Below are 13858 nucleotides of genomic sequence, written 5' to 3' on the forward strand. Positions count from 1 at the left end.
TAATGTATCAATAGTTGCACTGATAATAGTAATTTATTAGATAGACCTATTTTCAGACGAAAAATAGACCTATTTTTAGACGAAAAATAGACCTATTTTTCGAGAGCTATAATCTCGAAATATAGGTCGAAATTATAGGTCTCGACCTATAATCGAGACCTATTTTTTGCTCATTTTTTTAAGCAAAAAAATGACTTTTTTGCTTAAGAAAAGTCATTTTTTTAAGCAAAAATGACTTTGCTTAAAAAAGAGTAAGAGCATTCCCCCCCCATCGCCGTCCGCCACATCACTTTGGTTCAAACAAAACAAAAAACGGACAATTTTTAGAAAATTAAAAAGTATTAAATATTTTTTTGTATTAAAATTATTTAAAAACCCAAATAAACATCTGTGGATGGTTTTTACAAAGGCTTTTGTAAAAACTTACAAAGGCCTTTGACCTTTGTAAGTTTTTTTTTTTTTTAACAAATTTTTATCAGGCGCCATATAACATCTTCAAACCTCGCGAGAGCATTCTAGACTTCCCTCACCATGGCAACCAACATCAACACGCACCAGGCTGCTTCGTCTTAGTCGATTTTTCAACGCGAGTTGAAGTTTTGTATTTTCTCAGGCAGCTAGCGAGCTGTAAGTGTTTATCCTCACCATGAACCGTGATTACTACGAGATTCTTGAGCTAAACAGAAACGCAACAGATGCGGATATCAAAAAGGCGTAAGTTAAACTTACCTTTTTTCTTTTAAATCAGGCTGTTTGTGAGAACGTTACAGTTTTTTATTATTATTATTATATTTACGTAGATACCGACGTCTTGCGTTGAAGTTTCATCCGTGTAAAAACAAAGAAGTTGGAAGTAAGGTGATATTCCACGACCTGGGTGAAGCCTACGATGTTCTCAGTGACCGTGAGTTTGCTCTGAGTCCACACTGAATGCTGCTGCGGCTTACAAACTGCTCCCACAATGCCTTGCGAAATTATTTACATCCATGAGATGTTGATTTAGTGTGCTAAATGCAAATATATGCAACACTTTTCAGACTCTTATTTGTAAATGCTAATAAGAAATACATTTATGATTTTCCTTCCTCGTCACTACGTTGTTGGTCTATCACAGAAAATCCGTCAAAAAAAAAAAATCACATTAAAGTTTATAGTTGTAAATTGACAACATTTTGCAAATCTATTCCTTTTCAGCAAGAAAAAAGGCAACTTATGACAAATTTGGTGACGAGGGACTCAAAGGTGGTATCCCTGTAGAGTTTAGCAGTGGTGGAACTTGGTCCTCCAAATATACCTACCATGGCAATCCTGACAAAACGTTCAGACAGTTCTTTGGAGGTGACAACCCATTTGCAGGTGAGAAAAGTGCATTCAAAAGCCATATTGTACCTTTTGTTTTTAATTCAAAGCTGCTGAATTTATTGCGTGTTGTCTTTCCTGCAGATTTTCACACCATAGAATCAGCTCTTCAGTTCAGCTCCCTGGTGGTAGGAGTTGAGAAAACACAAGATTCTCCAATAGAAAGAGATCTCCCTTTGTCCCTGGATGATCTCTTCCACGGATGCATAAAGAAGATTAAGATTTCTCGCAGGGTAGATGCTACTAACATATTAGAGAGGTGTTTTTTTTTCCCCCCTCCTCTGCCCAGTGCTCTTCCTACGTTAAATCATTCATATGTCCATTAAATGGAGTGCTTCTGGAGTGCTGTGATTCTTAAAGTGGTACAAGTCACAACATAGACGTTAATCTAACAATATGTCAAAACAGAAAAAAATACTGGATTACCATGTACAGGTACAGCACTGGTCAGAAGTTTGCATACGTTCGTCTTCAGCATGTCTTCTGATGATGTATTTTTCAGGTTGATCCAATAATACGACACAAGTTTCAGTTGATTAAAAAAAACTATTTGATGAACAAGTTTGGGCTTATTGTGGATTTTCTTTAATCCACACAAGTTTTGAATCATTGTCCGCACTGTTTCCATGGGGATTAAGGACTTGGCATGTCCAGAAGACGTTACCTTCCTGTATTGACTCCCAAACCAGTTTCAGTGTATGTTTAAGATCCTCATCGTGCTTGTGTGCAAGCTTCAAACATCAGGGTTTTTGAAGGTTGTCCTCCTTCATTATTGCATCATCTCTGAGCTATGGTAAAACTTTTCAGACCAATAGGCCAAAAACGTGCGTCCTCCTATAGATACGATGGCTTTCTTATTACTGAAAAGTGGGGTTTTCTACATTTTGTCGTGTGTGTTGCAGGTTATGAATGAGGATGAACAAACTTCCAGTATCAAGGAAAAGATTCTGACTATCGAAGTAAAACCTGGATGGACGGAAGGCACCAGAATCGTTTTCACCAAAGAGGGAGATCAGGTATACTCTATCTCAAAGGTGTCAAACTCATTTTCGTTTTGGGCCAAATCAAGATCATGAATGCTCTTCAAGGGCGGGTTGTGCCAGAATGTATTGATAAAACCAGTTCACAAACTGTTAAAATAGCAATGAATTCTTAAAATTAAATATTATTGAACATCTTTTCAGTCCCTCCAGAATTTTGTGATAATTTTTTGTGATTTTTTGCAATAAAAATCAAAGTGTTTGTGGTACTAATTTGGAAATATTTGTGATATTTGTGCATATTTATGACGGTAAATGCGACTTTTTACTACTCGCTGTATAGATCATGGACTATAACCTGACATTAATTAAGGCTGAGCCAGCTGTCTAGTGCAAGTAAGTAAGTTTTTGGCAATTTTTGAGAAAAGTATTCAATAAACTTCCAATTTTTAGTGCAGAAAAGTGCAGGGATTTGTTGATTTTGCATGAATTTCCACAATAATTCTCAAGAAAATGGAGGGACTGATTGATATAATTTGGCAGTACACAGATAAAAACTGCACGGATTTGATTGAAAATATAATATTTAAGCACATTTAGTGTTTAGTCTAGAATCTAGAGGGCCACATAAAAAGCTACGGCGGGCCGGATGTGGCTCAGGAGCCTTGGGTTTGACACATTGTGCTATTCTGCACAGTGGCGCCCAAAGGGGGGGAAGGTTATGACAATACTAAGGGCCCCTGACCAACAGGGGGCCCTCCACAATTTATTTATTTATTTATTTTTTGTTCATAGAAATAAAATAAAAAAAAATTGGGGCCAATTTCAGGTCCTGGACAGGACAGGTATTTTCGAAGATTGTTTTTAGCAGTAAAAATTTAATGTTCCCCCTCCCAGACTAAAAAACACACATCCATATTTGCCCTGAGCCCCCCTGGACCTGCATGAAATGGTTCGTTCCTGCTTGGAGCTTGATGGTGACGGTGTTCAGCAGCAGACAGTGGAAAACACGAACGACTGTAGCAGTTACTATGCTGCTAAGAAAAATAATTAAGTCAGGTTTTCAAAAAAATAAAGATAGAGAGAGGGAGAGAGAAAAAGGCAAGAGTCTCAATTTATAACCAAGTTTTTCTCCAAGACAGGTGGGTAGACTGCGTGAGATTATCAACCATTTAGCATAGTTAGCTTAGCTACAGACTGCTGTTTGCCTCCATTTCAGTAGCATCTAATGAATTAAGGAAAAATAACACCAAGATATTCATATATTTAACTTGTCCCTGTACTTTTTACCACTTACAGATGAGTCAGTCAGCAGCAACTCTAACCCACGTCCCTCCTGACCTGCCCTCTCCTGAGTGAAATTAAAGCTGCAATGTGTAACTTTTATTTTAAAAAATAAAAACATTTCACATATTTGTTAAAACTGTCATTATGTTGTGACAGTATGGTATGAGATATAATCTGTGAAAAATTTATTTCCTCTGCTTTCTCAAAGTGCTAGAAACAACCAGTCAGTGGCAGGAGAGTTTTAGTGCTGTCAATCACAATCTCATGTGGTGCTGCTCATCCTCCTCCCCTTCGCTCTGTGCTATGCTGCAGCTAGCATAGCCTGTTGTAAATGCTCCGTCTAGTTAGCATAGCTACCAGTGACGGCAGATAAACGATGTTCCTGTAATGATTTGTTGTTTTTCCAATATTAGCACATTTAGTGAGTGAAGTTGATTGACCGCCCTAAGACCCTCCTCCTAGTTCTGATTGGTTGTTTTGGTCGGAACGTTGCATTACTTTAGTCAGTAATAGCAGCTCAAGGAGCAGGTGGAGGAGATTGATTGTTTTCGCAGATTATCTGTCTCATAACAAACTGTCCTGACATGGTGACAACTTTGACAAATATGGAGAAAACATATTTTTTATTAAAGTTATGTACTGCAGCTTGAGTAAAATGCAACTACATAGCATTTTTTGAGAAGTCTGGTTTGCTTTATGTGTGTTTTGCGTGTTGCCTATGACTGTTGCTCATTGGAGAGACATTTCAGTAAACTAAAACTAATAGAAAAAATTTAAGCAACCTACTTGCATACTGAGTGTTGCATGTAAAATTCATGAGCAGTAAATATTGTGCTACTTATCAGTATTGGACCAAAGTAAGCAAGGCTTTAAAATTGTGATGCTTTTGATAAATCAGATAGACTCAAAAAATTGTGACAGCAGCTGCGCAGGGGGGGCCCAATTAAATTTTTTGCCATGGCGCCCAAGATTCCTGGCAGTGCCCCTGATCCTGCACACTGTTTTCATAGTGCGCAATTTTTTTATATCTATATATTATACAGAATTTCTTGGCATATATGTTGAGTGTTATAGCCACTGACAGGTATGGTTTATTGAAAATAATTTTTAGGATTTTACTTATACACATTGTCATGTTTTACCATATATGAACAAACTGTTGTGCTTTAACTCTGTTTATGTTTTTTGTATTTTTGTGCTATTTGGACAAAATAATTTCCCTCTGGGGATGAATAAAGTAATCTTGAATCTTGAAAGGTCAGATTTGAGGAAATTCAAACTCATTCAGGCGTCGTCCTTTTAGACCAGGTTAGTCATCCTGTTGTGTTTTATCTGCAGGGACCAAACTGCATCCCTGCAGACATTGTGTTCATAGTGCGGGAGAAGCCTCATCATTCGTTTACAAGACAGCTCAGTGACCTCATCTTCAAGGCCAAGATCTCTCTGGAGATGGTGGGTCATGTCTGTGTTTTATTGTCTGCCATATTTGTGTCCTTTTCTTCCAAGTTTTTCTTTCCTTCCTTCAAATATGAAAATATCTGTCAGAAAATTCAGTTTTTTTATTTGTCTATAAAGGATTTGGTGATGTAGTGCGATAATCAGAAGAAGCTCTACAGCTGCAAACTTAACATATTCCCCTCTCAACAGGCCCTGACTGGCTTCTCTGTGAATGTGGAGACACTAGATGGCAAGCTGCTCACCATTCCTGTCAATGACATTGTGCAGTAAGTGCTTTCTCATGGAAAGGCCTACCGAACGGAATTCATTTATTCTTCTGGATTTTGCAGAAGCTTCCAATTAGAGGTCAAAGATCAACAACAAACACACATGGTGTCAAAAATACAGCCACTCAGCGTCAAGTGTATGTTTTAATATCAGCACCACTTTCTTTTTTTCCCCATGATGAACCAGCCAGTCGTACAAAAAAGTGCTGAGTGGAGAGGGAATGCCGCTGCCGCAGGATCCGACCCAGAGAGGAAGCCTCATCCTCACCTTTGACATTGAATTCCCAGAAAAGCTCTGCGCTGAAAGCAAGCATCTGATCAAACAAGCTCTAAATCTGAAATATTCACACTAGTTTAGCTAAATGTGTGGCACTCCCAAAAACTTTAAAAAAGGTTTACTGCATTAGGTATGAGCCGAAGTGTGCACTGAAAGAAAGCTAAATGGAAGGCAGCTGTTTTCCAGTAGCAGCCTTCAGGTAAGCTTCAGTGGTTATAATAAAGCTGTTCAGCTGTGATTCGCTGCCATCAAAGCTCGCTTCAGCTGCTCGTATGTGACAAACATCACCACGTTCCAGGAGCCCAGCCGTAAGAACGATGGCATGAAGCTAAATCGGGAGAAAACAGAGAAACATTGTGCTTTATCAGCCTTTTGTTACAGCCACCAAGAGCCGAAAACACCACAACACAGTGAATCAGTCAGCTGATAAACATTTATAAAATAGATCACAAATTCTGTATCTGGTACAACCATCTATATGTTTTGTAGATCTAGAGCCCCATAAAGTCAATTAAACTGTCACCTTGGATTGCAAACCAAATATTTGTAGTCATAACAGCGCAAGCCCCGCCCACAAACTTCACATCTTATTGGGACAGAGTTCAATAAATGATCAAATACTTAAACCATTACTTAAATATCCCATTTAATTAGTTTATATTGAAATAAAGTTGATAAGGTGTGTAAAGTAATCAAATTTATTTAATATCTTTATATGAGCCACGGGGATCATTTAAATTATTTCACACAGTACTGAAAATAAAGTAACATTTTATAGATAATTGAACAAGTTTAAAGAATATTAACATTAATAAAATCAAAATTTTAAGTGTTGGGTTAGACAATTATTATGTAATTAAAAAATATACACACATGTAAACAGTTATTAAACAACTGACAACTGATTAGAATAATATTTAGATTTTTAAGTAAAACGGTAAGTACATTCAATAAAAATAAATATATAATTCATATATATATTTATAAACTTATAAATATATATATTTTTATTCAATAAAAAATATATAAATATTTTTATTCAATGTATTGGCAGTTTTATTTAAATTACTTAAAAATCTAAATATTCTAATTCTGCTTGTGGCACTTTTGACCTCTGATATTCTCCTTCTTGTGGTAAATCTTTCAGAAAAGTCTCTACAGTCTTGCCTTACCCCTTATAAAAGGCAAGCAGACCTTCTTTGGCCATCATGGCAGCAGCACAGTTGAGGACGCTGCTGTACTGGCCGAGAACGGAGTTCATGTATCTGGTTTTGACCACATCCACTGGGGAAGCGATCACAGTTGTGCATAATCCGGCACCAAAGGCTGATACGAAGTGGCAAGGCAGGTTGTCTGTGGAGGACAGGAAGCTACAGTTCCAGATTCACACTCGTGTTTCACATTGGACCAAAGCCACTACTTTACCAGACAGGGGAGTGGAGGTGAGGAGGAAATCCTTAATGAAGTCATATGTCACCAGCTCTGTGCAGTTAACGATGGCATTGCGGGCAATGTTGGGTCCTGTGCCTGAGTGCGCACACACGTATTTGTCAAAAAAATTAAACGGCAGTAATTAAGACACCATCTCTTAGGCGCAAGTAACCTTTCCAGAGACCACGGATGCCTTCCTCCTTAGCAATGGTCTTATAAGCATCAATGGTGCCACAGTAGCGCCTTGCGCACTCATTAGACCTGGCCTGTGCCTGAAAACGGACTTTCACCACATCTGTGGGCTGAGCCAGAGCCACAGCCATTCCTCCTGTGGTACATCCCGCAAGCAGACGACTGCCGATGCTGACGTCTGAAAATTTGATATCAATTTTGACTCGTGCAGGCCTTCTTAAGTTAAAATATTTTGAGTCACAGAAACTTACGATCAGATCCTTTAGTGTAGAACTGCTTAACAGAGTCATAGAGACCAATGCGGACAGAGGCGAAGCTCATCTGTCTCTGGAGCCCTGCAACCAGCCCGCTGTAAAGACTCAAAGGCCCCTCTGTGCGCACCATGGTGATGATGGTACCAAACACACCCCGATATTTTACTGCAGGAACTTTCCCCATTGCTTCAGAGATGCTGGTCTCTCCTTGGACCTGTGTAGGTAGTGAAAGAAATCACACTGGCTAACGAATAAGGAACAAAGTAAGGCGTTTAAGCTTAAAGATGCAGAACGTTAACATACTTGCAGCCGCACTTTGGCAGTATCCAGGGGAAAGGTGAGCAGGTCAGCAATGCAGGCTGCAGTTCCTGCACCCACAAACTTAACAGCTGCTGTTGGAGGCACATCCACTGGCTGAAATCCAACCATTTTTTTATTATTCTCTTTGGATTAAAACTAAAATTCAATGGCAGCGTTTGTATATGGACCAGACAATTATCTGATCCAAAAATCTGAAATAAAACAGACTTTCCATTAGTAAATCTATTCCACACTGCCAAGCAGAATAACGTTTTTTGTACTTAATGAATCTCCATGGCATGCTTGATCCTTAATTTTCTAGTGATAAGTGATGCATCTTTCTGATTTAAGTAACAAGTTAACTTGTAAACTCTTACTTTTCATCTATCCATGTGTTAAACGAAACGGATGGAACGCTTTATTCTTACCTTTACTGGAACAGTCAGTGCGACAGAAACACAGAAGATCAGGATTCTCTGAAGGTGTCTCTTTGGCTGAACGTTGTTCCAGCTATAAACCAGCTTCCTTGTTTTTCCATAGAAGATCTTGCAGAAATGATGTCAATTAAAATCATACTCTGAGTCCTGACAGAGCAAGCATAAGTCTGAGAGCAGGGCAACAGTTTGACAAAATAAAAAAGCTGCAAAAATAGAAAAATATTTCAAACAAAAAAAAAAAAAATCAAATATTACTTTTGTATGGGATTTGTTAAGATTAAGGTGCGTCTTTAGGTGGCACTGTCTGAATGGATCTGAAGCAGTGAGTGGGGAAAAGTGCAGCAGGGCGGAGAGAAACAGAGAGAGCGAGCGTGTCTTTAAATACTGCTGTGATGCTGTTACATAATGGTGCAGCACGTGTTTTCTGTGGTATCTCATAGGAACAATGTTTGCTGATCAATCAGACAGAAGAGGCTGACCAACGTCGTCTAAGTCTATTTGTATATGAATGTAGACTTTAGAGCAGGTTTGTCTCCTGTCTTTATTACTAATTTAATTTCCACGTAAAATTGTAACATTATCAGCAACAAGCAAACAAGGCTCTTCATTATATTTTTTATAAAATAAAGTAACAACAAATCAAAATTATTACTTCTTTCTTTTTTTTATACAATTTGTTTAAGTCAGCCGTTTAGTGGTGGGAGTGTTGTGTATTATTAAGTAAACGCTGAGTCATGCTGAACATACAAAAACACAGAGAGCGCCAGATTGGAGCCATATGTCTCGACCAGTTTCAGTCAAAAACCTTTTCCAGTGTTTTTTTTTTCTTTCTGCTTTGTCCAGTGATTAACTACCACCCTGTCATTAATCTTAATTAAATTTGCAGTTGTTATAGATATCCAAGGAAATTTTCCACATTTTGTCCCATTACAACCTCAATCTTTAGCAGTCTTTTCTGGGATTTTATGTGGCAGGTAATCAAAGCTATTACATAATGAGAAGGAAGATTAAACATGGTTTTAATTCTTTTTAATTGATTTAAAAAAAAGATAAAACTGTTGTGTGCATATGTATTCACCTCCAAAGAGTCAACACTTAGTAGAACCAAACTTTATTGAAATTATCGCTGCAAATCTTTTTGCGTTATGTCTCCACTAGTTTTGCACATAGAGGCAAAAATTCTTCTTTTTTGCAATATTACTCAAGCTCAGTCTGATTGGAAGGAGATTCTGTGAATGGCAATTTTCAAGTTTTTCCACAAATCCTCAATGTATTTATGTCTGAACTTTGATTAAGACATCCTAACACCTCAGTGAGCTAATCCATTCAATTGTAGTTCTGGCTTCATATTTAAGATATTTATAATTTACCCACGTGGCCCTTGTGACACCCAGCATGTGAATCTTGTCTCTTTGACTCCATATTTAAAATCCACTGCCACAAGTACTGGAGTGAAATTGGACAGCAGCCTGGAGTTGGACACACAAGTCAAATCTGTGGTATAAACAAGTTTTTTTCTCAGTGTGACAAATTTCCAAAATCAAGACAACTTTGTCTTGGGACGATTTTTTTTTTACCCCATGCCTTGACTTTTGTAGTGCGCTATATTTCAGGGTCAAACCAACTCCCCTCCGTGACCTCCCGCTTGTTCAAAAACAGTCGCACAGACGAGAACACGTCACTCCTGATGTCGCTGCTCTGTACTGGCTTTCTGTGTGACAAGTGATTTCAAAATTCTTTTGTTGGCTTTTAAATATCCTAATGGTTTCGATCCACGCTATCTCTTGGACTTGCTTCACCCGTACTCTCCTTTGCAGTCTCTAAAGTCAGCTGACCAGCTGCTGACCGTTCCAAGACGAGGCTAAAGCGAAGTTATAGAACATATTTATAATAATTCAGGTTGCCAAAGTATGCAAGCCTGCCTTAAATGTCTTTTCTATGGTGTTTGATGCAACATTAGTTGTTTCTTCTTCTGTATGATGTATGTATAATGCTTCTGTCTAGCATTGTTTTATGTATCTACTTTTCTTTTTGCTTACTTTTCAGATGCACTTTTGTGAACCATTTTTTGTTTTTAAATGTGCTTTATAAATAAATGGATTGGGTTGGATAAGGTCAAAGTGCTGCAAGAAGATGAACCTTTCTCTCTCAAGTCTTTTGCAGCTTCTTACAGGTTTTCTTCCAGCATTTCCCATCAGCCCTGAGCTTTGCCGTCACTCTGGAACGTACATCACGAATCTGAAAATCACGTTTTTTCTTTACTTCACAATTATGCTCTACTTCTTCTCTCACATAGAATGCTAAAAAAAAAAAAAAAAAAAGCTATGAAGAAAGTTTCCATATGACAAACCAAAGAATTCAAATGTTAATTTGCAAATATGTCTAAGTCTAAAGATATTTGCAAGTTTGCCGTTGTAGTTACTTTTTTTAAGTGATATTTGTTTGAACTGCACTGTCTGTCCGCACCGCTAGCGGTCATTAGACAATTATAGACGAAGCATACATGTGATATCTGAGGATTGTGAAGTGCGGCGTTATTACCCAGGGCTTGGGTACATGTTGTCCTACATGCATCGCTGTAAGATGGCGCTGTCCCACTACGTATCTCACTCACCCAGCTGTGAAAATAGATCATGCTGCAGTTCTTCAACGTAGCCAATACCAAACCCTTTCCTGATCAGGCTTCATGCCTTTTTATGGACAGTTGATATTTTTGGGGGGCAGTTTGAAATTGCTAAATAATTTGTAACTTCAGAAACTTTAGATTTGTCACATATTACTGGATCCAATAGTTAGTATTAACAGCGGAGACGCAGGCTTACTATTATCATGTAGCATTTTATTTAACAGTGCAATTCTTTTCTCATCTCAAGTTTAATGACAAAGTGCAAAACTAATAGAGCTAAAATATAATTCTGTTTCAGACAAAATTTTACTTGATATTTTTAGTTCTGAGTTGTGAAAAATTAATTTCATGACCCATTGACCAGCAATAAATCATGCAACTAAACGTGAATGTGTTTACAGCCAGCGATCTACTCCTAGCCATACACCCAAAGCAACAGCAACATTTTGGCAATATTGACAAAGGAGGTAACATAAAAGTGAAATGGTCAATGTTCTTGTGGAAAAATGTCTAAATATCAATTCTCATGCAACAGTGCTGTCGACGTGACTGGAAAGTTCATCACTGTAAACATAAAAAATCCCATCATCAGACATCCCGTTGAGCAAAATTCAGTTATACTGATACGTAATGGAAGCTCTGGTCATATCAATCCTGATGAATGCGTTGTGCTGTAATCTGTGAATCCTCCTGGTCTTGCAGGAATGTTCCTGATTCTTTTGTCACCCACGTCTTTATTGGCAGGTGGTGAAGTACAGTACCTGTCCTCAAAGGCCAGATCACCACCTAACTCAACAGTTAGGGCCTTTTCCCAACACTTCTTCATTTCCAGCTGTGTTGCACACTTTTTACTCACGGCATCACACCACTTGTCATGACTTTTGCTTCTTCGCATTCTTGAAATAGAAGTCCCTGACGAGCTTCAATCAAAACGGTGACTCCCAGTACTGCTGTGCTCTGGTCATACCCCTTTTAATTTGTTCATATGTCACAAACATGACAATGTTCCAAGATCCAAGACGCAGAAAAGAAGGCATGAATCTAGAAGAAGCAGAAGACGGGAATTTAAGGAAGTGTACCTGGCATGTTATGTTATTTTTACACTCCAAAAACTACTGAGGTATTTCTTTAACCCATAGCCAGGGTTGTTAGAGCAGAATAAAATTACACCCAGTTTATTAAGTTAGAGAAGAGAGCAAGTTTACTTTTAATAACATCAGACCCAACCACGACAATGATGCTAAATTTCTCCACATTTGGTTGGTTTTTCACCCAGCAGTTCTTAAAATACAGTTTTAATTTTCTTTTTAGCTCTTACCCTTTATAGAAGGCTGCAGGTCCTTCGTTTCTCAGCATCGTCAGAGCGCAGTTGATGGCGCTGGTGTACTGTCCATTTCCTGAGTTCATGAACCGTGTTTTAACCACATCTACTGGAGACGCTACTACAGTTGTGCAGAAGCCAGCACCAAAGGCAGCTGTGAAGTGGCAGGGCAGGTTGTCTGAGGGAGAACAGAACATAAGTTGCTTCCTGTGACAAGGATTTGTGTGTTAGGATTTTTCAAATGATGGCAGTCAGTTGATTGATTCTTTCACTCACCTGTCATTAGGTCATACTTCAAAATGAGTTCTTTGATCATGTCGTAGGTGACCAGTTCTGCACAGTTTACAATGGCATTCCTGGTGATGTTTGGCATGCAGCCTAGAAGAAAGAATATTGTTCACATCTCTGGTGTTTTTTTTATGTGTGGAAGTAACTTATTGAGTGAAAAAGCAATACCTCTCCAAAGTCCCCGAACTCCTTCGTCTCTGGCAATTGTCTTGTAGGCGTCCAGGGTGCTGTTGTATCTCCTCTCCCCATCAGCCACTCGCACCTGGGCTTGGAAACGCACCTTCACCACATCTGTTGGTTGTGCAAAAGCCACAGCCATGGCTCCTGTGGTGCAGCCTGCCATGAGTCGGGTAACAATCCCAGCACCTGAACGGCAAGAATGTTAGGACCTGTTAATGTGAAACAAACTGCATTGTCCTTTCACTTTTTTAAAATACATTAAACTCACTCTCTGTGCCTCGAGTGTAGAATTGCTTCATGGAGTCATAAAGGCCGATCCGAACAGATGCGAAGCTCATCTGCCTCTGGAGACCGGCTACCAGTCCGTTGTAAAGACTCCTGGCTCCTTCTGTGCGCACCATGGTTTTGATGGTTCCGAACACACCCCGGTACTTCACCACACCGGATCCTTCAACCTTTTGAGACTCGCCCTGGATCTGGGTACATTGTGGCGTTTATGAATCTTTCGCAGCACATAAATGAAACATCTAGAATCGTAACTATTTGAGGTGTATCTACCTGTAGTCTGACTTTGGCCGTATCCAGAGGAAAGGTGATGAGGTCAGCAATGCAGGCTGCCGTGCCTGCTCCAAAGAACTTAATGCCCGCAGAGGGCACCAAGTCGGTCGGTTTCACTGCAACCATTTTTATTTCTGGAATTGGTACAAAAACAGACACCTTTGCTCTTAAAGATGTGTTCCTTCAATTGCAACTTTAGACATGAGTTAAGGTTAAAGTTAAGTTAAGTTACCATTTTGTAAAGGTAAGGTTGTGCTTACCTTTACAAAATGATGCAGAGAAGTTTCAAGTTTTCTCAAGAATGTGACACGGCTTTGAGAAGGGTTCTGTCGTTGAAAAGCTTCTGGCCATAAACTTTCTCAGAAGTGAGCCAGCCAGCATACCACTGCTCACTAAAACAGGCAAGTAATCATCAGTTTGAGCATCTCAAGCCATTTAGACAAAATTTAACATTCTGTTATACCGATTAAAAGCATCAATTAGCATATGACATTTACCTTGAAGATTTTAATCCAATTAAAAGAAAAATGATAAGTTCCTCAATATCCTTAGTCCAGTACTTCCTGCTGGATGCTTACTGTTTCTCTGAGGACGGAGAGGACCCCTGAATTTATAGGCACCTTTTTCACATGACCTGTTAGTAG

General features: G+C 38.8%; 2 protein-coding genes across 2 annotated transcripts; one reads left to right on the forward strand and one right to left on the reverse strand.

The window, feature by feature from the left end:
• The first annotated feature begins 531 nt into the window (after positions 1-531).
• On the forward strand, positions 532-5730 carry dnajb13 (DnaJ heat shock protein family (Hsp40) member B13). The gene is made up of 8 exons (XM_005806638.3): positions 532-714; positions 801-904; positions 1195-1356; positions 1444-1592; positions 2262-2375; positions 4965-5078; positions 5274-5350; positions 5538-5730. Exons 1-8 carry the CDS (start codon positions 647-649, stop codon positions 5701-5703), a joined length of 954 nt encoding a protein of 317 aa, XP_005806695.1. The 5' UTR covers positions 532-646; the 3' UTR covers positions 5704-5730.
• On the reverse strand, positions 5460-13798 carry LOC102232634. The gene is made up of 15 exons (XM_014471627.2): positions 13712-13798; positions 13475-13606; positions 13215-13348; positions 12925-13132; positions 12645-12842; positions 12465-12566; positions 12186-12366; positions 11797-11908; positions 8233-8361; positions 7808-7918; positions 7502-7718; positions 7231-7428; positions 7053-7154; positions 6800-6980; positions 5460-5955 (listed from the first exon to the last, which is right to left on the reverse strand). The coding sequence occupies exons 3-15, from the start codon at positions 13338-13340 to the stop codon at positions 5856-5858; spliced, it is 1965 nt and encodes a 654-aa protein (XP_014327113.2). The 5' UTR covers positions 13341-13348; positions 13475-13606; positions 13712-13798; the 3' UTR covers positions 5460-5855.
• Between the last annotated feature and the right edge of the window lie 60 nt (positions 13799-13858).

Source organism: Xiphophorus maculatus, chromosome 11 (assembly GCF_002775205.1).
Source record: "Xiphophorus maculatus strain JP 163 A chromosome 11, X_maculatus-5.0-male, whole genome shotgun sequence".
Lineage (NCBI taxonomy): Eukaryota > Metazoa > Chordata > Actinopteri > Cyprinodontiformes > Poeciliidae > Xiphophorus > Xiphophorus maculatus.